General features: G+C 41.3%; 1 protein-coding gene across 3 annotated transcripts in view; it reads left to right on the top strand.

Annotated features, from left to right (window-relative positions):
- IGSF11 (immunoglobulin superfamily member 11) overlaps positions 1-24804 on the top strand; it is a 160558-nt gene that overhangs the window by 66582 nt on the left and 69172 nt on the right. The window contains exon 1 of one of the 3 annotated variants that reach the window (XM_037045543.1): positions 716-758. The exons of the other annotated variants lie outside the window; for them this stretch is intronic. Within the exon in view, the coding sequence (XP_036901438.1) occupies positions 752-758 (7 nt within the window). The 5' untranslated portion in view covers positions 716-751. Of the gene's footprint in view, positions 1-715; positions 759-24804 lie in introns of those variants that run through there. 3 annotated transcript variants of the gene reach the window in all.

Below are 24804 nucleotides of genomic sequence, written 5' to 3'. Positions count from 1 at the left end.
CACTGGAAATGCAGGTTCCAGCCCTGGCTTTGCTACCGATTGGAAATCAGCATGAATTTGGGCAAGTTACATTCTTTTTATACCTTCATTAGCGAATGCAGACTAGATGATTCCTAGGGTAGTTTTTTTTAACTCTTCCCATTGGTCTTCTTTGGGGTTGATGCTTGCCTGTTTGCTTTTGCTCTTTTTTTAACACTGGCTGGTGATCTTCATATACCCTGATATGCCTACTGTTCCAGCAATTGCCATATAATACTGACATTCCTCTTGCTTTCTTTCCTCCTCCCCCATAGACTGTAGCTTCCCCAGAGATGTTCATCTTGTATTAGCTGCTCTTGGCCCATTGTCTCAATTCATGTGCTTTTAATGTCGGTTGACTTGTTTAGCTGAACTCTGACCTTTGCTTTTGCTTCAGAGTTTTGTTTAGCAATCTGCCTACCGGGTGAGAAACCTTGCATTGGTTGCATATTTGATACGCAATTAATATATTACTGTTTCAGGCTGTGGGAGTCATAAAGCCCGGTTAGAGTAACGCTGATCAGTCACACGCATGTGTACAACAGATGCGCATTGTGGTTATTCATTCGCTGTTCTCCCAGAAGATCTCATTGCTTATTAGCTTGAAGTAGGGTCTGAGTCCATATCCCTCTGTCAGGGCCTTTGTGGCCTTTGGCAGCAGAGAGAAAGATGTGAATTCTCTGTCCACAGACTGACCGGCCCCAAAGGCAGCCTGCCAAGAGTCTCAAGTCACATGCTCAGTGAGTTGCTGCTACAGTTTTTCTTCCTTGTCTTTTTCAAGGCTGCTGTTGTTGGGCTCTCTGCCTGGTGTTCCTGAAATGTAACTCTTAGTTCTTTGGGTTATGAACTCCAAACATTGTGTAGCAGCTGATGCAATCTTTATGGGGGCTGGATTACCTCCGGTAGGCCAAGCATGCTTTATGACACCACACTACCGTGCAGGACTTGGAGAAGTGGGGACATTGGGCTTGTTCTAGTCCTTGCTTTTGAGCTGGCAGGCATGCACCATAGGTTGAGCCCACAGCCGTCAGTACCCAGAGGTTGCCCCAGAATGTCCCCAACCTAGAGCGTGCATGGGCATGGTGTGAAGGGCAGCATGTCCTCACCCATTCCTGGGGGAGGGCAGTCCTCGTGCTCTGGGATGAGCACACGAAATAACCCTCAGACTTACCTTTTCTAGTTAGGCATTTCAATGTGCATTCCGTTTGCAGAGCTGAGCCTCTTCGTGACAGCTTTCAGATACCAAAATGTGCAAGCGCCATTAGGAAGGTTAGTACTTTGAGCGTTTGTAACACTGGATTGAAACTGAGCCTTGACCCAGTGTCCTGGTCCACGTGTTTGTAAGATGGTTTACAAGGGTTACAAGTTTAGTGGATGGATGCCTAGTGGAATGAAACTAATTAATGGTTAAGTTTATTGAACTGTTAACCTTAACCTTCCTTAACACAGTGTTCTAAGCAACATCTGTGGTCTTAGAATGACCCCATTACCCAGGGTCACCTATTCTGAAGAGGAACGTGGAGAAAAGAGAAAACTGTAAGACTGGAGAACTTAGAACATTTTCTTTTAAAAATTCTTCGCATTGTCTTTTCTTTCCGTTTACTTTCTGTGTTCTCTCTTATATGAGGGCTATTGCGTTCAAATAAAGTCTACGTTTCAGTATTTGCCTGATCCACTATCCAGCTCTGTAACATTAGGAGAATTTATTATCCTCTCTGAGCTGTGGCTTTCTTCTCCATAAAAATGGGATACTGCCTCTGCTTAACTTGCATGTTAGTTTTAAACATTACGTTTCACATGGAAGTGTGCACGTGGTGTGGCGAACTGCTGCCTGGGGAAGACATTAGTAAAGGATCCTTGCCATTTTCCTGTTAAATTGAGCATACAGAATATTACTTACCAGAAATCCCTCACTTGTTACCTGTATTGAAAACCAGGAAAAAATGTTACAGATAGCATAAGGAGAACCCAAGGTACTTAATGAAAAAAATGCAGTTCAGTGACCACTTCTTGTGTGTCAGGTTCTGTGCATGGAGGAGAAGACAACTTCCTTGGGCTATTAGTCTGATGTGTAAGCCAGTATAGCAACTAGGCATTTCAGCAGAGTGTGACAGGTGCTGGAGAGGCAGAAGCTGCTTTGCTGTGAAAGCAGGGAGGGGAGAAGCAGGGGTGGCAAAGAGTCAGGGAAGAGTTCCTGAAGACATGGATTTAAAAAAATATATTTCATTGATTATATGCTATTACAATGGTCCCAATATTTCCTGCTTTGCTTCCCTCCACCTGGTACCACCCATTCCCCCCCACACCCTTAGTTCATGTCCATGGGTCATGCATATAAGTTCTTTGGTTACTCCATTTCCTGTACTATTCTTAACCTCCCCCTGTGTATCCTATAGCTACTGATTTGTACTTTTTAATCCCTGTACCTTTCCTCCCATTCTCCCTGGCCCCCTCCCAGCCGATAACCCTCCAAATGATCTCCATATCTATGATTCTGTTTCTGTTCTGCTTGTTTGCTTAGTTTGCTTTTTACATTCAATTGTTAATAATTGTGAATTTATTGCCATTTTAATGTTCATAGTTTTGATCTTTTTCTTTTTCTTAAATAAGTCCTTTTAACATTTCATATAATAATAGCTTGATGATGATGAACTCCTTTAGCCTTACCTCATCTGGGAAGAACTTTATCTGCCCTTCCATTCTAAATGAAAGCTTTGCTGGATAGAGTAATCTAGGTTGTAGGTCCTTGCTTTTCATCACTTTGAATACTTCCTGCCAGTCCCTTTTTGCCTGCAAAGTTTCTTTTGAGAAATCAGCTGATAGTCCTGTGGGAACTCCTTTGTAGGTAACTATCTGCTTTTCTTTTGCGGCTTTTGAGTTTCTCTATTTATCTTTAACCTTTGGCATTTTAATTATGATGTGTCTTGGTGTGGTACTCTTCGGGCCCATCTTGTTTGGGACTGTCTGTGTTTTCTGGACTTTTATGTCTATTTTCTTCACCAAATTAGGGGACTTTTCTTTCATTATTTTTTTCCAATAAATTTTCAGTTTCTTACTCTTTCTCCCTTCCTTTCAGCACTGCTATAATTTGAATGTTGGTATGTTTGAAGTGGTCCCAGAGGCTCTTTAGGCTATCCTTTTTTAAAATTCTTTTTTCTTTTTGATGTTCTGATTGAATTTTTTTCTTCCTGTGTTCCAAATCAGTGATTTGATTCTCAGATTCATCTACTCCACTGTTGATTCCCTGTAAATTTTTCTTTATTTCACTTAGTGTAACCTTCATTTCTGCCTGGGTCTTTTTAATGTTCTTGAAGTATTCAGTGAGTTCCTTGAGCATCCTGATAACCAGTGTTTTGAACTTTGTATCTGATAGATTGCTTATCTCCATTTTGTTTAGTTCTTTTTCTGGAGTTTGTTCTTTCATTTTGGCCATATTTCTTTGTCTCATTTTAGCAGCCTCCCTATGTTGTTTCTATGTATTGGGTAGAGCTGCTTCAACTCCATCTTAGTAGCATGGCTTATTGTAGAAAAGCGCACCAGTAAGTCCAATGCCATGGAGCCTTAGGTAATATCAAGGTTGGGTCAACTGGTGTGAACTAAGTCGATGCAGTGTCTGATGTGGTGTCACTGCTCTGTGGCTCTGTGTGTGGCAGGGCTCAGAGGGGAGAGAGTGCTGCTTCCTGGCCTCTGGAGTGTTTTCTGGGAGGAAGCTGTCCCCTGGCACTCACCCTAGTGCCAGAGACTTTAATTTCTCACTGGTGCCCTTCCAGCTGCTGTCTCGATGCTGAAGCCCAGAGGAAGTATCTTTGTAAGTTGTAAGTCTGTTGTGGGCCATTTAAAAGGAGACTCTTGATAATTCTGCAGTTTCTTCCTCCAACCTGTCCCCACTGGTTTTTACAGCCAAGAGTTATGGGGACTTACCTTCCTGGCACTGGAACCCGGGGCTGTGTGACCTGGTGTGGGGCTGGGATCCCTTGCTCCCAAGGTGTCCCTCCCAATTTTTATCCACCACACATGGGTGTGGGACTAATTGTTCTGTGTCTCCACACCTCCGCATGTCCCCATGCCTCACCACATCTCCACCCCTCCTACCCATTGGGATGAATGTGACCTCTTTAATTCCTTGGTTGTCGGACTTCCATAACGTTCAATTTTCTGAAAATTCTGGGTGATACTTATTTTGTACTGTAGTTGTTTTTTTGCTGTGGTTGTGCAAGGAGGTGAGTCACTTTTACCTACACCTCTGTCTTGACTGGAAGTCTTAGGAATGGAGTTTTGATTTGTGGCTCGTCGAAGAGGGGAAGGACATTCTGAAGAGAGGGGTTGTACCCTAGGAAAGTCAGAAAAGTGTAAAGCAGCACAGGGCATAGAGCTGCCGTGGTTCAGGCTGGCTGAGTTGTAGCAGTTGTGGGATGTGGCCAGTGGTGGTAGGTAAAGCTGTTAATGGCTGACTCATGGAGGGCTTTTAAAAAGATACCTGGTTTATGTATTGCAGAGGATGAGACTCATTTATCCCAAGACTTTATTCTGAAGTGTGGTGTGATCAAATTCTCCTTTTGGGGGTACCTCTCTGGTACTGCTGCCCAGAATGTATTGGTGGGAGAGGAGATGAGAAGGGGGAGATTGGCTGAGAAGCCGGTGTGGGGCTCAGAGGAGAGATGACGAGGGCCTGAGCCGAGAGAGCAAATCGCAGAAGGAATGAAGATGGGGAGGCCCACTGAGAGCCACTTAGGAACCAAGATCAATGATTCCTTCCTCTTACAGGGTAAAAGGTGTCCAGATGAATATCCTAGTCTTGTCTGGTGCATTGAAATGGACATAAAGGAAGATCAGATTTTGGGAACAGATGATAAATTTAGTTTTGGATACGTTGAATACATTGAATTTGTTGTGTTTGTTGAATGGGATCTAAGGGGAGAGAAAACCAACAGCAAATCAGTATATGGGTTTAGGGCTTAAAGGGGAGGTCAGACCCAGAAATGTAGCTTTTTGCCTTGATCTTAATTGAAGTAATAATGTAGGAAACAACAAATATGATGGTCCTTTTGTTCTTGTATTGTGACAAAGGGACAGAAATTTGTATTGCAAATGAAGCTGTCATTAAAAATGTCCAAGAGATTCTCCCCCATCCCTCCTACCTTAAGTTTCTCCTTGATAGTGAGAGAATACTGTTATCTCCTTTTTTTCTCTCTATTCCCATAGTGCCTTTGAAATACTGCTTTGAAATTAAATAACATCAAATTTTGAAGAGTCTTAAATTTTAATGTGAAATGCTACGTAACTCCGTGCTGCATTTTAATGTGGATCAGCATATCTTGTGAGGCCCCTGGAAGTGCTTCAAAGAAATTTATCTTCTTTAAAAATTATTATTATTATTATTGTTAATCATCAGCTTTCTGACAGGAGTTTAGAGAGTAATATTAGAAAAATGAGGATGCATTCCCTAGGCTGTCAGAGGGATAAACGTAACTGTCTCTGCCACACCTACTTTTTGTCTTCCTACTCGACACACCCTGCCTTCTCTCTCCTGGGGCCCTGCAGGGTTAGATCAGGATCAAGGTGTCGCTGAGTGGCAGAGTTCAGCGCCAGAATCATTGCAGCTCTGAGTTTTCGTGTAATCTCCCCGATGTTTACTTTTTCCCTTTACCATCCAGTCCCCTTTTCTCAGCAAGGAGGACAGACTTTTATCTTACTTTAGAGTACCTTAAGACATCTTCCCTGGCTGGTGTAGCTCAGTGGATTGAGCGCGGGCCTGCAAACCAGAGGATCGCGGTTCGATTCCCAGTCAGGGCACATGCCTGGGTTGCAGGCCAGTTCCCTGCAGGCCAACTCCCAGCAGGGGACACACCAAAGGCAACCATACATTGATGTTTCTCTCCCTCTCTCCTTCCCCTCTAAAGATAAATAAAATATTTAAAAAAAAAGACATCATATTCTTGGATAGTCTCATTGTATTCCTTTGTGATCTATACATGTTTAAAAATATTATCCTCTTATCAGTATTAAGGTCTGTGGTAACCTGTCCCTTCCTACCTTCCACCTGAATATGGAGAAAGTCAGCACTTCTGATCTGCTTGAAATTGTAGGCTTGTCTGTCTTTTACTTCTCTCTCTCCTGTTCATTAAGATAAATATTCCAGGTCCAATCATCCCCACCTTCCATACCTGTTAAATCTCTGTTGCTTTAGCTACATGGCCAACTATCCTTCCCTTAAATACTTCTTGTACTGGGGAGTTCACTGTATCATACAGCTCATTTCATTTTTAGCAGCTTTAATTGTCAAAAGACCTTCTTTATGTAACAGGTGATACTGTGATATATTAACCAATGTGCTTTCTGATCCTGGTATTCTTGTTGTTTTCAGATAGCGTGACTGTTTGTGGAAATCAGGGCAGGAAAGTGACACCTCAGCAGAATGTAGAGGAGAGGCAAGCGTCTGGTTCTTGAATTCTGGACACTACAAAGCCTGAGTCGAACTCTAAAACTAAATCTGAAAGGGCCAGGAAAAAATAGTTTGCAGACTGGTTGAGAAAGGAGAGTCAGATAGGAGGTTGAGGAGAGCCTAGTTACTGGCAGTGCTGAAGGAAAGGCCTGTGGAGTTTTGAAGAATCCTGGAGGAGAGTGGACCTCATCATGACCTCAGAGCAAAAATGCAAAGATTCAGTTTTTGCCTCTCAGCTAAAGTGGGACTCACAACCAAACTTATATTTAGTTACAGAAAAAACTTTACAAAATGGAGTTAAATTTCTTGCCCATATGATTTGTAGACAGAGATTTGTATCTGCAGTGTCTGTATTGAATAGCAGTAAAATGTAGTGGAAAATTGCTTAGGCTTGGAAGCCAGATTGATTTGGGTTTAATTCCTGGATCTGCATGATATCCCTGTCAAGTTTACTTAATCTCTCGCAATCTGTTTTTCTCACTGGTGTAACTGGAATTATAATATCCATTTGGGTGACTGTTTTTTCCTTTCCATTTGCATGAAATGTCTTTTTCCATCTCTTTACTTTTTGTCTTTGTGCCTCTTTCATTCTGAGGTGGGTCTCTTGTATGCAGCATGTATATTGGTCTTGTTTTCTTATCCATTCAGCTACCCTGTATCTTTTGATTGGAGCATTTTAACCATTTACATTTAAAGTGATTATTGATATATATGTATTTATTGCCATTTTATTTATTTTTTTACTGTTTTCCTTTGTTTTATTTTCTTCTTAAAGCAAGACCTTCAACAACTATTGCAGTACTGGTTTGGTGGTAACAAACTCCTTTAGTTTCTTTCTTTTTTTTTTTTTGTCTGGGAAGCTCTTTATTTTTCCTTCAATTTTAAATGACAGCCTTGCTGGGTGAAGTAGCCTTGGTGGTAAGTGCTTGCTTTTCATCATCTGGAATATGTCATGCCAGTTCCTTCTGGCCTGAAATGTTTCTGTTGAGAAATCAGATGAGAGCCTAATTGGAGCTCCCTTATAGGTAACTAACTGTTTTTCTTTACAACTTTTAAGATTCTCTCCTTGTCTTTAAGCTTTGCCATTTGAATTATGATATGTCTTGATGTGGGACTCTAAGGGTCCATCTAGTTTGGGACTTGTGTACTTCCTGGACTTGTGTGTCTCTTTCCCTCACCAGGTCAGGGAAATTTCGGTAGGTATTTCTTCAAGTAGGTCCTCCATCCCTTCCTCACTCTCTTCTCCTTCTGGTATTCCCATGATGCAGATGTTGTTACATTTCATGTTGTTCCAAAGGTCCTTTAAACTCACCTCATTAAATTTTTTTTCCTTTTTGCTGCTCTTCTTGGGTGTTTTTTCTACATTGTCTTCTAAATCACTGTTTTGGTCCTCTGCCTCATCTAACCGTCTGTTTATTCCTTTCAGTGTATTGTTTATTTCAGATGTTACATTTTTTAATAGTTTTTTCCTATTGCCATTTAGCCCCCTTACACCCCATTCACCCCCATCCCCGCAGTCACCACAGTGTTGTCCATGTCCATGAGTCCTTTTACCTTTTCTGCTTGATCCCTCTTCCCCCTAAACTCTCCCACCTAGGAGTGTCAGGTATTGCATTCTTTATTTCTGACTGGTCCTTTTCCATGATTTCTACATCTTTTTTTCATGCTGTTGAGTATCCTTATAATCATTACTTTAAACTCTATATCTGATAAATTGCTTGCTTCCATTTCATTTAATTCTTCTTCTAGAGGATTCTTTGTTCTTTCATTTGGGGCCTGTGTCTTTGTCCCCCCGTTTTGGCTGCCTCTTTGTCTTTGTTTCTGTCTCTTAGGTAGGTCTGCAAAGACTCTGGTGCAGATCTATGTCAGATGCTGCCTGTGACTGGTCCCAGGCAACCTGTGGCTCCCTCTGCTGGGCCTGGATGTGTGCAGAAAGAACCAGGCTGTGCACCAAGGCTGGCTTCTACCAGCAGCAGGCCCGGGGGAGGGTCACCTAAAGTATCAAAGCTCCTGGAGATCTGCTGCTGCTGCCAGGCTTCCTGTTAGGCTTAATGACTTAAAGTGCCTCTAGCTGTACCTCTCAGTAGCCAGGCTTAAGTTCCACAGGGTAGAGCAAGAGGATTCCTGCAGGTGGGTCTATCGCCCCCCACAGGGCAAGATCACAGGGAGGGGAGTGCTCTGCCTGAGAAAGATGGCTCCTGCAGTATGGGGCAGGACTTCGCCCAGGGATGCTGCATCTCTCCCTTCAGCTCTCTCCCAGAGCCACCAAACCCAGACTCTCCCCATGCTGCTCTAGTTTGCTGTGCTCTCTGTCTTCTAAAGCCCAGGGTAAGTGGCTGCAAAATAAATTTTGGCACTTTAAGAGGCTCTCTGCATCTCCAGCTGTCTCTCCCTGGCAGACAGAAACCCCACTGCTTTTCACAGCTGGATGTTATGTGGGTTTATTTCCTGGTTCTGGTGCTCCAGGCAGGCCAGCCCAGCGTGGGGCTTAGACTCCCATCCACACTTCTCAGGGGGGAATCCCTCTGAGGACTCCAGAACTTCAGCTGCCACGCTTCAGAGCCCAGCCAGCCCTCTCATGCTTCTGAACTCACCACCAGATTTTTTGCAGTGATGCAGTTACTTTTGTAAGTCCTGGATTATAAGACTTCTCTCCCGCCACTCTTCAGTTGGTTATTCAGGATAATTTTCCTACATTTAGTTGTAATTCCAGTTTGGTCCTGGGAGGGGGTTGGCTTAGCTTCCACCTACTCCACTGCCGTCTAGGATACCTGTATGTTAGGGAATTGTTTTGATGCTGGGTCCAGAAAGTACCCAGCCACACACAATGAAAATTACAGACATTTATTGAAGAAGACACAAGGTATAAGAAACATTGTACATAGGACATTGACTCCTCAGTCCCTTTCAGAGTAGGCACCTTGGGACCTCACACAGCCTCCCAGTTGCCATCAGCTGCCCTGTTGTATTTTCCTGAATCTCATCAATGATCTGAAATCTCTTCCCTTTCAAAAGTGATATTAGTTTTGGGAAAAGCCAGAAGTCACAGGGTGCCAAATCTGGGCTGTAGAGGGGCTGAGTCACCTGGGTGATTTGATGTTTCACCAGAAAACTCTGCAGGAGACGTGATGCATGGGAGGGTGCATTGTGATGAAGCTGGCAGTCACCAGCTGCCCATAGTTACAGCCTTCTGAATCATCTGAACAGTTTCCATGGAGGAATGTTCAAGCTTAGTGCAATATTTGATGTAGATTCATTGCTCTGCTTGCTCCATCATTTTGAATGCAATGGCCACACAGTACACATGCTCATTCAAAGGTGTCTACTGACCCCACTGACTAGTACAGTAAAGTCATCATTGTTCATACATGCGCATTCCAGTCCACTCTCCTTGGCTGCCAGTTTACATTGATGTCAGGCACACCATTTTCATTATATTAATAATGGCTGGACTTTTATGGGCAGACCTCATATGAATAGTATTGATATTTATCCATATAACTGGGTTTAATATGGCATTGAAATATACTCTCACTTACATTTTCATCTCAGTATATTACCTCTTATTTTATTTTTTTAAGACTTACAGAATAGAGAACCCTCAAAACCTCTGGCTTTACTTCCTGCAAGATGGAGGTGTAGGTAGACACACTGTGCCTTCTCATACAACCAAAAGAAGGACAACAACAAATTTAAAAACAAAAAAACAACCAAAACTGACAGAAAATTGAACTGTATGTAAGTCCGACAACCAAGGAGTTAAAGAAGAAACATTCATCCAGATGGGTAGGAGGGGTGTAGTCTGGAAGCCGGGTGGGGAAGACTCGAGGCAGGGCAGAGGCTGGAGGACCAGGGCGGGCAAGGTGGTAGCTGGTGGACTTGGTGAGGCGGCAGATTATGGACTGGGTGGCCTCACATTTGCATGCAGATAAACTGGGAGGAACAACTGGGCAGCGCGATAGACCACACAACCCAGGGTTCCAGTGCAGGGAAATAAAACCTCAAAGCCTTTGACTGAAAACACCTATGGGGATTGAGGGGCCAGTGGGAAAGACTCCCAGCCTTGCAGGAGAGTTTGTTGGAAAGACCCACAGGGTCCTAGACTGCACACAAACACACCCACCAATCCAGGAATCAGCGCCAGAAGGGCACGATTTGATTGTGGGTAGCGGGGAAAGTGACTGAAAACTGGCAGAGAGCAGAGCAAGCGCCATTGTTCCCTCTTGGACCCCTTCCCCATGTACAGCAATGCAGCAACGTGGGTTGCCTCGCCCTGGTGAACACCTAAGGCTCTGCCCCTTACTACCTAACAGGTGCACCGGGACCAAAAAAGTGGCCCAAATGAAAGAACAGATCAAAGCTCCAGAAAAAAAATACAACTTAGCAATAAAGAGATAGCCAACTTATCAGATGCACAGTTCAAAACACTGGTAATGAGGATACTCACAGAATTGGTTGAATATGGTCGCAAATTAGATGAAAAAAATGAAGGCAATGCTAAGTAAAATAAAGGAAAATGTACAGGAAACCAACAGTGATGGTAAGGAAACTGGGACTCAGAAAAAATGGAGTGGACCAGAAGGAAGAAAGAAACTTCCATCCAGAAAAGAATGGAGAAACAAGAATTCAGAAAAATGAGGGCAGGCTTCAGAATATCCAGGACATCTTTAAATATTCCTACATCCAAATCATAGGGGTGCCAGAAGGAGAAGAGGAAGACCATGAAATTGAAAACTTCTTTAAACAAATAATGAAGGAGAACTTCCCCGATTTGGCAAAGGAAATAGACTTCCAGGAAGTCCAAGAAGCTCAGAGAATCCCAAAGAAGTTGGACCCAAGGAGGGACACACCAAGGCACATCATCATTACATTAGCCAAGATGAAAGAGAAGGAGAGAATCTTAAAAGCAGCAGGAGAAAAGGAGACAGTTACTTACAAAGGAGTTCCCATAAGACTATCAGCTGATTTCTCAAAAGAAATTTTGCAGGCAAGAAGGGGCTGGAAAGAAGTATTCAGAGTTGTGAAATGCAAGGACCTACATCCAAGATTGCTCTATCCAGCAAAGCTATCATTTAGAATAGAAGGGCAGAGAAAATGCTTCCCAGATAAGGGCAAGTTAAAGGAGTTCATCATCATCAAGCCCTTATTATATGAAATGCTAAAGGGACTTATATAAGAAAAAGAAGATTAAAAACTATGAACAGTAAAATGACAAAAAACTCAGTTATTAAGAACCAAATCTAAAACAAAAACAAAAATGAACTGACCACCTGTTCTAAACTAGAACAGGAACAGAACCAGAGAAATAGAGATCACATGGAGGGTTATCAGCAGGGGAGTGGGAAGGGAAGATAATGGGGGAAAAAGTACAGAGAATAAGTAGCATAAATGGTAGGTAAAAATTAGACAGGGGAGGTTAAGAGTATAGGAAGTGTAGAAGCCAGAGAACTTATATGTATGATCCACGGACATGAACTATAAGGGGGGAATGCGTGTGGGAGGGGGTGTACAGGGTGGAGGGGAATAAAAGGGGGAAAATGGGACAACTGTAATAGCATAATCAATAAAATATATTTTAGAAAAAGACTTATAGAATATATCTGAAATCTTATTTCATGTGACAAATACTTGAAGACCACTATCTTTACCAGTGCTCAGCACTTATTTTGCATATTTAAAGGTTACTATGCCATAGTGTGTTTTGGAGCCTATTGCTTGAACTTGAACTTTAGGCTACTTCCTAGGTTAGGTAAATTACTTAACTTCTTTGGATTGCAATTTCCTTGTTTTTAAAGTAGGATAGTAATAATAATACCAATCTGATAGTTTGGTAATACATAGTAAAAAATGTTAACACATGTCAAGATTTCCAGGTTCATGGTGGTCAGTTAGGTATATAGTAGTCAACTCATTGCAACAAAACAATGTTACATGTTCACCTAGTCCCGTTTCATTTTCCTCTTCTGAGCCAGAGCAAGGCTGCATCATCCTGCCTTTCTTGTGGTAGGTTGAGGCCATGGACTTACTCTAACTGGTGGACTCTATGTGGGGAGCTGATAGGTGTCATCTGGGAGCCAACGCTCTTTGCCGTGTGCATTGTGGTGATCGGCACGATGAGGTGATGGAGTCCCAAGATAAGTCTAAACTGACTCCCCGATTCACCACTTGGAAGAGAGCTTCTGGATATATAGAGGACATTGTGTGAGCAAGAAATAAACTTTGTGTAAATTTTAGTTTGCTACCAAGGCATAATCTAGCTTATGTGGCTTAATATCATATGCCCGTTACTGTTTAATGGTTAGTTAAATACCAAATGAAAGAAACTATTGAGTATTTAACTTTAGCAGAGGTCTTTCAATGAAGATACTAAGAAGGAGGGAGGAGGGATTTTATTCAGGAAACAAACAGGGTTTAGACAGGAACATACATTTTCCTTTTTGAAAAGGGTTTCATGTAAATTCAAGTGTGGTTGATAAAATTATTTGCTGTTCTTTTTCTTGCTCTATATCCTAGAATAGAAATGATTTGTTCTAAGCTGGCTTGCAGCTTATTAAATGTCAAACAGTGGTGTTCTGGAATGGTAACTGATAATTTGTTAGTGAGTTCATCAGATCCTGTATTGGGGAGCAGGTTTTATCAAAGAGTATGGAAGAGGGAACATAAGAGCTCCAATTAGGGTTTTGAGGAAAGGAGGAGACATTGCATGGAGTCTGAGCAGGAAGCCTGGGTCATCTGTATAAACAGGGTCAGGTGATGCTCGAGGTGAAACCTGTTAAGTGACAGAATGTTGCCCACCATTGGTCCTAACAGTTTCTGTGCTTTCTCTGTGTACCACACAAAATGGAAAATGCATTTGGTTCTTGGAAGACAAGTTTAAGTATCTTTGAATGTCTTTAAACACTGACACAAGAAAAGAAGGCTTCTCGAAGTGTTTTCTGTGTACTTTTCTCTTTTCAATATTTAATTATTTGTGTGTTTCTCAGATTGAGTCATTATGAAGTTGGGCAAAGAAATACTATACAAGTCAAATATTAAGGTAACTTACTTAAAGATCAAAGCTGACCAGCTTCATTTATCAGTGGAAATCAATGTGTGAGAAAATAGTCGGCCCATAGCATGACTGGGTCATATATCCCAGACACCTGCCTTTGGGAAAATAGGGGCATGAAATCAAATGCTCCCTAAGTTTCTTTTAACAGGTAGGGACTGTGTAGTGCTGCATCAGAACAGCTGAGAAAATTCGGTGACTATTCTTTTTCTTACAGAGAACAGGAATTTCTGCTGCCCCAGGAGTGTTGCATTGCAGGGGCGCCTCTGTGAGTGGCGTGTGTCCCCTGGTGCCTTGCAGAGTACCATGGCAGTTAGAACTCGGATTCAATGAGTAGTCTGGATAGAACTGATTTTAGAAATTAAGGGAGCCACATCACTTTGGGGAGGAGGTGTTGCCGGTATCCAGTTTTTAGAAGATCCTCTATCTTCAGACTGGCATAAAAAGTTCGATTCTGACTCTAGCTTCACTAGTAGCAGGAGTTTTGTTCTTTCTTGTACTTCGGTTTTTTGTGGTGGTTGTTTTTTGGGGTACTTTCTTAGAGCCCTAGCTCACGGCAATAGTGTGAGGCACCTCCTTTGACGTATTGGGAGGTAGGTGAGGAGAGTCCCAGCACTTCGGTGATTTGGGGGGTTGTGACTTAGGGACTTCCTGGATACAGAAGTCTGTTTCATAGTACAGACAATAGCATGAGAGGAGTTTGAAAAGATAGCTCCAGGTTCTGAGCCTGTTCTTACCACGAGCCATCAAACAGATGCTGGGAAGACAAACTTCATTTTAAGAGGAATATGATTACTTCACTTTTGGATGTTGAGTGTAAAGTGACAGGTGATGACATAGTGGTGGGAAGTTTGACATTCCATCTGGAGTGAAAAGCCGGGGCTCACAATGGTTGCGATGGAAACATTTTGTTCTTACGTCCCAATTAGAGACCCCTCCCAGCTCTCTGTTTGATAGGGCGTATCTTTGAGATTATATATAGGTCAGGTGTGTGAAAGTATATGATTATATAAACTGATGAGCAACTGAACACATCTTTTGTTTAGCAGAATTACAGATTTATTTCTGTATCATTAGTAAGAGAAACCTACATGAAGTGAGTAAATGTTTTTAAAGGAAACTTACTATTGAAAAAAATACAAAAGTGAGCTAGTTTTTTTAAAAAACATATTTTTGGTTTTGTGAACAAAATGATTTACTTTTTTTTTCCAAGGCAAAGTTTCTTTAGTAAGAGGAGAGGAGAATTCTTGTCTGTCAAATTTAATCTGAAACCATCTGCTGCTGTATCTCATTATGTTCTTCTGGTAATTAGAGCAATTAGGATGAGGCTTACGTCATATATTTGTCTTGGAAGGAGGGTTGAGCTATTTTCAGGCTTATTTTGAGAGGTTAGAGATTAATGGTCTAATCTTTTAGGTAAACTGATGGAAACAGAAATGTTTAAGCTAGTAAAAGAAGAGCAATTTTTCTCTTAACTGTAATGTTGCCATTTTATCACCATGGTAACTAGGTTTCTTGAGGAATATGTTTTTAATGGTATTGACTGAAAAGGTGTTAGAGAAGAGAGCTGCTAGAAGAAAGAGGACATGGACTCTGTGGTGCTGTGATTGTGGTAGAAACCTCTTTCCAGATTTTTGATGCTGAGCTGGTTGGAAGGAGGGAATGGAGAAAGAATTTGAAGGAGACAGCCTTAGTTATACAGGACTCCTGGGAAGCCAGCCACTTGGATGTGGTTTGCATACTGAAGAAGGGGACTGAGTACTGTAACCACAACCTGCTAAAACCACGGTGGGGTCCCTCAGCTGGGATTGCAGTTCCACTCCCCACGCCGGCCTGGATGTGCCTTCCCACATCCCTGGGGGTCTTCTCCTTAGGGCAGGCAGTTCTTCCCTTCTGCTGTGTCCCCTCTTTGCCCTCCTGTCTTCATTGCAGTTGCCAGTACACTAGTGATTTCACATGGCCAGGAACTCAACCATTGTATTAGTTTTCCACCTGGTTTTCTTAAGTCATTAACTACTTCAGTTCAACCACCTGTGGCCACCAAATACATTGTTTTGAAATATCACTTCATCTCTGTCTTTCTTTTTGTTTAAATGCCAGACTTCTTATCCTGGTATTCACAGTCCTCTGAAGGAAGACTGACCCACATTATAACCATCACTGTTATGAATGAACCCTCCTTCCAGCTAGTCTGGTGTTTTCCCTGTCTTAGCAACATGTCATGTTCATCTCTGCCATTGCTTCTCTGCCCATGCCATTGCTCTGTCTGAAAACTTCCTCTTTCTTTATCTATGTCCTAAATCCTTCAAGGTCCAACTCAATGTTCCTCTGCCCTAATTGTTTTGTATCATAGTTGTCATGTATATTTTTATCTAATTGTCCTTACAAGTACTCAGAATAGTTGTGTGTAATACAGTAGATGCTGAAAAGTTGGTGGTAGTTGAACTATAGGCCTTTTGAAGTGGAAGAAACTTTAGGGATCAAGATGGCCCATCTTGGTTCGAATTTCAAGTGGCTGTGATACCAAATCTTTGGGAACCCAGATAGCAAGTCAGCTTAACGGAATGTGTTGGGTCTTTATTTGCTCTCCTGTTTGAGGTCTGGTATTGCAGAATTTCACAAGGCTCAGGCAATCGACAGAGAAAACTGTTTTCTCCACTTTTGAGGGGATTTATCCAGGATGCATTGAAGGCATTTAGCTTCTGGGTGTGTGCCCAGTGCTGTATGCAGGGAACAGTTAATTCTAGGGCCTGTCCCTGCTCCACTCTATTCAGATCAGGGCTCATTTATGTGTGCCAGGCCGCTGCTGAGCTTGGCACATGCTAGTGGGCAGGAGAGGCCTGCTTGTTTCTCTGCGTGTGACACGTTCTCTTCCTGATGGGTGGGGCATATGCCTGGGTGAGAAACCCTGGGTTCGAGAGCAGCAGGGAGAATAAAACACTGGGAACGAGAGAATGAGCGTGAGCAGTAGACGCAGAAAGAAAAGGAGATATTAAAAATAGAAGGAATGTGTATCTACATTCCTAGTGGAAATGGTCAGCTAGAGCAGACTTGCACTGCGTCAGTGTCATGCATCTTTGCCTAGGTCCTGGCCTCACGCGGAGCTCACTGTCTCCAGTTCTTCACTCAGGTAGGGCATGACGTATGCCTTATCCCAGCTCTACTTTAAGACGGTGTTCATTCTTTATTAGAGGTGTTCATATTTTAGTTCTCCAGGGGTGACCAAGTTCTTTCATTTGCTTTTAGTTCATGCGAGTGAGACCCTATTCTGTGTATCTGCAACCATTCTATTTATCCTTGAATTACACCTTTCAAACATTGAGCTATAGCTTTTACGGATTCAGTAGTGGTGTCTGCCCAAAGAGACCAGCTAGCTGTCCAGCCCTGTACCCATACTTTATGTTGCAGGTACATGGATTTTGTTTCACTTCAAAATGGCGAAGTTATGGCATGTCGGAATTTGCACAGGTTATACAGATTCATCTATTAAACAACTATTTATTGAGCAGTGTATTCTGATATAAAAACATGAAGATTCTTTCACGGAGCCTTCATTTTAGCAGGGAGAGACAGGCAAGAAACATTAAGTGTAATAACAGTAAGTATGATGTGTAGTATGTTATGAGGTGGTGAGTCCATTGGGAAACAAAAGGCAGAGACCCATAAGGGGGTGACTTGAAAAGATGTGAATGAGACTAGAGTTTAATATTTTCAATTTGAACGTATTTAAACCTTATGTTTTTACAAATATCTAGTTTGAAGAGATTGTGCCTTTTCATGAGCTTTTAGATGACAAGGTCACGAGGACTCAGGCTGTCAGACCCCTGTTTCTAGACCCACAGGGTAACTGGCCATGCAGTCCTGTCTGTGTGGGATTGGAAGGAAGGACAGGAATGAGTCCAAAAAACACTGGTCTAGATCAAAATTCAGTGAGAAGAGGACACTGAATCCATCATTTCTGTTCTCATGGACTTGGGAATTTTCTCCTAAAGATGGAAACGTATTTTGTTTTAATATGCTCCTTTAATATACAGCAATAATGATTTGAGTTTCAGGTAGTTTTGATAAATATCTTCTTACTGAATAGATTTAAGTATGATTTTTGGTGTATGTTATCTTAAACATGCCATTCTTCTTTCGTAATTTACACACTAAAATGCTCAGGTGTGAGGGAAGGCTTAAAAAGGCGGTGAGTTGGGGAAAGGGTTTTCTTCACTAACTGTGCTTCCATGTCGTTATTTTCCCTTTTCTCCCAGCTCCTTTTTTTTTTAGGATAATCACTGCCATTGGAAATGAAATATATTTCGGAGTTGAGATGAAACCACATGTCCTGACATAATCCTGAATATGTGATGTTCTGTTTTTCTTGTGTACACATAACCTGAAATGGTTTCCTTTAGCTCTTTACTTTGTCACCGGATTCCCATTCCCTGAAGTTCGATAATCTCACTGAAGCCGACCTAATTAATTTGTAATGTGGAAATCTCTCTCTGCTCCCTGCCTGTCTGTAGAGCATGCCATAGCTGCCCATGGTGTACTTTGGTCCTGCCAGCACTTTTTGCTGTGTTGTACTGGAATTGACTCCTATTTCCTCAGGTTGTCATCTGGGCGGAGAGTTGGTGAGGTGGCGGTGGGCACTTTTGTCAGTTCCGAGGCTCACAGGGATCTGTCTGCCCCTAGGCTCTGCGGGGTGTGTGAAGTGGGACTGCGCTCATTTTTTTGTCAGCCTTATTGTGTCCAGTTGGCTTCAGCTGCCCAAATACGGCAGAGACATCACAGTGGTGATCTTCGCCTTTTCTTAGCTGAATATATATTTTTCAAAAAATAAATAATCTGTGTACCTATTCCTATAAAAGAAGGGATCAATTATAGAGAAAGTTGAGTGGGAAGACAGATTTTAGTGTTTGAAGATTTTAGAAACTTTTTTAAAAGATCAGTTGTGCTTTCTCTTTCATAACTGTAGCTATTTGAAATCTAATATTTAAAAGCCATGGGTCTATTAATGAGAAACACCTCAGTAGTATGAACTCCTAGAATAAGGCTTAAATCCTTCTTGCTGGTTTTTAAATCATCACCTTGGATGAGGAAAATGTTTGTGAACATAATGCAGAACTGAGTTTAGAACCTTTTCCACCCTAACCTGGCTTTGGTCTTGATAATACCAGGACTCTCACAGGCTGGAAATCCTGAGTTGATTACGTTTCCTGTCTTATTACTCAGTATCCTCCACTTTTGTCATATATTTCTGTCCATTTTTCCTCTGACATCTGCAGACCTACCTGTTTATTTCCATCCCCCAAGATCCTCTGGTTAAGTGCCTCCTTACCTCCTGCTTAGTTTGATGTAGTGTTTGAGACCTGAACCAATGCCCCTGTCCCATTGTTTTCTGTTATACTTAGTCCCCCTCCCTTTTTTTGGTTTGGAAATTTTTTTTTGGCTGGTTGAATCTTTGTGTGTGTGTGCGCATGTGACTACCTATTTTTGTCAATTACAGTTTATTTTCTGTGTTTTCTTGTGACTTATTTTTTAAAGGAAAAGATAAACACAGCATATGCCATACCACAAGAGAATCAAGTTCTTGACTTTGAATTTTAGAAGTCAAGTTCCAGGCACAAAGGGAATTGATCTGGAAGATTCTAAATCAGTTCTCCCTGTCCTAAAAGTAGAGCTTGGAGTGGTGGCATAGAGATCCCTTGAGCCCAGCGTGGCTGGAGAACACTAGAGATGGCTGTGAGGGCTGTCTAGTTAGATGGATCCAGATAGTTTTGTCAGTTTCCTGTGGCAGCAAGAAGCTTCCTGTGTGCTCAGAGGGGCATGGGTGTAGCCAGGAGAGAGCCAGACTTGCAGAAGGCTTGTGGGAGGAAGGGATGAAGGAAGGATCTGGGGAGACCTGCTCATGGAAGAGCTTCAGATGTTTACAGGGACAAAGGCAAGTAATGACCTCCATCCCTTCTCTCCCTACACTCCCCAATCTAGCATTTTGTAGTCCTCTGGAAGTTAGATGCACCCTGAGAAAGGGAACACTTGAGATTACCTGAATTGACTGCAGTTTAGTTTTTACTGTTTATGGAGGCCTCAGAACAAATTAAGTTCAGTTATACAGCAATAAACTCCCGATTTCTTGTGCACCTACATTTGTGCTTTGCAGCAGTACCTTTCACACTAGTTCCTTCCAGTGCTGCCTCTCTAACCCGGCTGCTTTCCGTGGGGGAATCTACCAGGACTGTTTGTAACGCCCGATGTGGGTTTCCAGATTCTTCACAGTCTGGTTCTACTCCATTGCTTCCCTGTTCTCCCACTTGAACCTCTGCTTTTAGCCTCCCCCTTGTCCTCATGTCTGCCAGGTGACCTCTCAGCTTCCCACCCAACTGCTCTTTCTTTGCTTATATTTGCGTATATTTCTCCTCCTAACATTCAGAAATAGGATTGCCTTTTCCTCTTTTTTTTTTCTAGTCTAAATATTGTTCAGCCCAGATTGTGCTGCCTTTTGAAAACTTTTATTTTCAAATTCACAATGGTCTTGATTTTTAAAAAAATTACAATGCCACTTTATACTTAGTTACATAGTGCTATTTGTTTCCTTGATTTTTGTCTTATGGCCGTTAGTTATTTTTCTCCAACTAGATGAAAAGCTTTCTGATTAGGAATATGGGCCACACCCCCCCTATTTGTCTTGCATTCTCTTGAATGTTAGCACATGGTAGGCATAGAGTAGATAATAAAAAATTACTCATTAATTAATGGGGTAGAAGCCATTGCTAGTACATTGCTAATGAGATGAATTTTATCTTTATTTGGTCGTTCTTTATGTATTTCTGTATCACTACCACTCTAGTGGTTAAATTAAAAAAACGAGCAGTGGGTGGATGCACTGTGCATGTCTCTGACAGTAAAACAAAGCTGATTCGCTCTATTTTTAACAAGCTTGATGGTGTTCATTTTTCAAGAGGCACTCAAGTGGGTAGCTAAATAAGTACTCTGTTTTTAGTGCAGTGCTATGTCCTCTGGTGAAGAGGCCTTTGGAGTGTGGGCATCCCAGTTTCATACTTGCTCAAAGTTGAAGGATAAAGAGAGCTATTTCTTTCATGTTTGATATTTAAAAAATCATTAAAAATTATTCAACATTAGAGTTCCTTTTTGACACAACCTCTAAAGAACGATTTTGTTGCAGATTTTAGTTCTGTGTTTCATTTGTTTGCTTTAAAGAAACTCAGCTGGTTTCCTGCCCTGTTCTGTACTTTACATTTATTCAATATTAGGGGCTTCTTTATGGAAGGGCCTTCTTTGTTAGGTTTTAGAGAGACTGGATGCCCTTTTCCTATATTACTTCTCTGGCTATAATAATTCCCCAGAGGCCCAAAGTAGGCAGAAGACGTGGGGAAGGAAGGAGCAGAAACCTGAGACGCTTCAGCACACAGAGATGTTATCCTGCTCTTTTTCCCTAGCATCCCCAACAATGCTTCAGTTTTCCCAGTCCCAGGGACAGAGTCTTAGTGCATGTAATATTTTTGAATCCTCAAATGACCCCTTAGAAGTAATTTGAATTTTTTTGTAAAAGCTCAAAAAAACTATGTATATATGAGTATATTCAATATATATATATACACACAACATGCTTTCATACTAGCCTGTGTGCCATAAGGTTATTGGAGTGTGTGTCTGTATTGTGAAAATGAGGAAGATCATGCATTAACTTTGGGAAGAGTCCTTGCCTTATTCAGTGTCACTGCTTGCCAGTGCATGATAAAAAATAAAATAAATTAAAATAGTTGTTTCTACAAAGAGAAAGTGGGAAAAATGTATTTATTCACGTGCTTGCTCATTAATTTATTTAATGTACTTCAGTAAACTCTGAGAAGAAGAAAAAGCACAGGGTACTATGGAAAGAACGCGTCAGAGAGGGAGCCTTTCTGAGAAGCCTTCTTTGAGGAGGTGATGTCTAAGCTGACACCTGACAAGTAAATAGGAATTAGAGAGTAAAAGAATTGAAGAAGCTGTTGCCTTAAGCCTGGAAAGGCCTGAGGTGGTTGGAAGACTTGACGGCTGGGCACGTGGCGTAGCGACGGAGGAGAAGAGTGGCAGGAGGTGGGGCAGCTTCATTTGGAATTGCTCATGTTCATCAATTAAGAGAAGAGTCTTGGGTTCATGACTGGCAAATAGCTGTGGAAAGTGGAATTGGTTTGGAATAGCAAATTTTTGTAAAGTTGTATGTAACTCAACAGAGAATACAGGGGAAAGACTGGAGGAGAGATTTAACACATCAATCATATTATGATCAGTGGCTTTTATAAACTTTATTTTCAAATGATAAGTGGGCTAGCTGGACATTTACTTGAGATATTTCACATTAATTTGTCTTTTAGTTTAATACTTTGGCATTAATTCTTGAAACTCAGTTTATTTAGCATCCCCATATGTTTGGTAACCTGCAGAGCTTGTGTCATCTCACTGAGAGTATAGCAGTATGGTTGTTGGAGCCCTCCTTCAAACTCCCAAGGTAACTTTGGAAAGTGTGTCTGCCTCTTATTACCCCCTTTCTCCTCCTCAGCTTATCTGTTGGGTAAAATTATAGATGTTGGTGAGAGCACTTGTCTGTTCTAGACATGGAGCTGTGTTACCACCTTCTGTGCAGGCAGAGCCCTGGGCATTCTGAAGGTGGCTTGGGAATGGAAATCAGACAAAGGAGGAAGAGTACTGGCCTGGCTTTGACTCTTAAAGTTAAACCTAAATCTGGTCCTTATTAGTGTAATCCAGCTGTTTTATATTTGGGTAAATATTTAATCTTCCACATACTTAGTGATGCTTTTGCACTAACCTGGGCCTGGAAATCCTTATGCATGTCATTGGAGAGGCATGATGTGGACATGAAGGCTTCCTTTTTCATATTGCTCCTTAGTAAGCACATTGTTGACCTGAAAAAGAAGTGGAAAATAAATTGAAAGGTTAAAAGCCTTTTTGTAGACTTACCACAACTTGTGTTGTATGTAATTAAGATAAACCAAATAACTCATTCAAGCTTGTAAGGGAGCTGTGCTGTTGAGGAAAGCAATGTTAAATCAGGGCCTTTTAACACTCTTGCTCTGCTACAAAGAGCCATCCGACTTTGGACAGAATAATTAGTCCTTTGAGTTGTTTCCTCATCAGTAGTTGTGTGAAAAGCCATAGCAGTGCCATTTCTGCATCAGCTTGGATTCAATGGCCAGACCGTGGTCTGGACTCACAGGGTCCTGTGGCACATGGCAGGCCACAGCATGGAAAGCTTACTGCATCGCCCTCCTGCAGGACTGCACATGATCAAGGGGTGGAAGAATCATCCTGCTTTGGCTGCTACCCAGGTCGATGACATGCAGGCAAATCCCCAGAATCAGGGTGGGTGGGAGAGTGCCTGCAATCCAGGCCTGATGCTGGGGACCAGCAGTCACATGCAGCATGGAGGCATTGTTTGATGAGGACTCTGATGAGCTCTGAACGTAGGGGCTGGTGAGTGTGTGGCATGGCAAAATTTACCAAAGGAGGGGTACACCTCATAATTGGTTTTGTATAACTTATTATACATTTTATTTCAAAAAAGAGACAATATTTTTGTCTCTTTATTAAAGTATTTTGGTGCCCAAATGGGTTCTAGTTACATTTTTATCACACTACTTTAATCTGCTACTACTGTAGTTCTATCCCTGTAATTCTTCTTACTTTATTTTACTCTCCTTTCTATGGCCACCTCTTTCTTACCCTTTTTAATCTTCTTGTATGTCTTTTCTGAACACTATGAATGTTCTACCCCTGGAACTTATCCGCCAGCTTCTGAGTATAAAACAAGTTGGCTTCTCCTCATCTTTCCTTCATTTCTCTAAAGTGACACATATTGCTCTGCAGTAGCAACATAGATTTATGTTTAATAGATGCTTCCCAAATTTTAAACATACTATGTACATTTTCAGGAATTTTTGTAGATATAGGAAAATATGAAGAAGAAAATTAAAGTTACCTATGATGCTTTAGTATCAGAGGTCATATCTCCTAAATTTTTGGTGTATTCTTTCTTTCTCTTGAAAATTATTTAGTAAATATTTAGATTTTCATTGCAACCCACATAGGCATTGCATTTGAAAACACCACCACATTTATTATGATCTCTGATAATTTAGAACTATTTTTTTCTCAAGAATTGTAATCACTTCTACAGGAAAGTACTTTTTTTCCTTTTAACCACATCTAGTATAAGATTACTCTGATTAGTAACTCAATTCATTTTTTAGTCAAAAAGGAAGCAATGGAGTGGAAATTACAAGAGAGAAAAGCTCTTTTATTTAGCAATTTATGACACAGATGCTCAAGTTAATTTTCTTTTTCTTTTCTCTTACCTTTGCCTTGTTTTCTTTTCTTATACTCATTTTTATCTCACAAGTGGAGCTACTGAAGGGGGTCCGGCTGGGTTTCTTTGGGGTGCCCTGTGTGACACTGTTGAACTTGAATATGGCCCCTTAGAAGCTATACTGATTCATCTAAGTTGGAGGCCCATGATCCTTGTTATCTGCCTTCGCTGAAATTGTATACTGAAATATATTTCTGTGTACACTTTTCTGGAAAGATGATTGACCCATGAGTTTCATCAGATTTTCAAGTGATTCTTTGGCCTGAAAAAAAGATATGGGACTTGAATATAAGATCTGGTTGTGGATTAGACCTTGAATTATCAGCTCTGGGCAAGGCACATGACCTCTCTGAAAAGAGGGGAAATTACTTGTGTATATATAGTGTATTGGAAATTTGTAAAAAGAATTAATTAAAACTTTATGACAAATTGGGTTTATTGATCTGGAAAAAATGTCAAGGGACAGTTTACTGTCCATCTGAACAACATAAACTGTTGTGAAGCTAGTTTGGAGCTATAGGGTTGATTTGGAATACAAAGTAGATGCAGGCTTCACACTCCTGTGGGACAGATTTTGGTGTGCTCTAAGATATGTTTCCTACAAGAATTGCAAACAAAAGAATGAGTTTGTGTCATGTCTTCTACAAACTCTCATAAATTAGATAAAATTTTTATTTGTGTGAGGTGGTTTAGAAGTGATTTTATTCGGAGTTAAAATCAGTTGCCTTGCCTATGAAAGAGCTCATGTACTGAGTCTTAAAAGACCTGATAGCTAGTTTATTATTAAAAGTATAAAATGTCCTCTTTCCATTTGTATTTTCTCCCCTTGCCATGTCTTTCTTCATGTAAGTAACTTATGTATTTGCAGTAATGTGTGTACTTATGTTAAGCTAAAGGTTTCAAACCCTCTTCTCATTCTGTGAC

This window comes from Sturnira hondurensis, unplaced genomic scaffold, assembly GCF_014824575.4.
Source record: "Sturnira hondurensis isolate 20B ecotype Veracruz unplaced genomic scaffold, ASM1482457v3 Scaffold0004338, whole genome shotgun sequence".
NCBI classification, from domain to species: domain Eukaryota; kingdom Metazoa; phylum Chordata; class Mammalia; order Chiroptera; family Phyllostomidae; genus Sturnira; species Sturnira hondurensis.
Note: the sequence above shows the minus strand (reverse complement) of the source record. Positions and strands in the feature narration are given on the sequence as shown.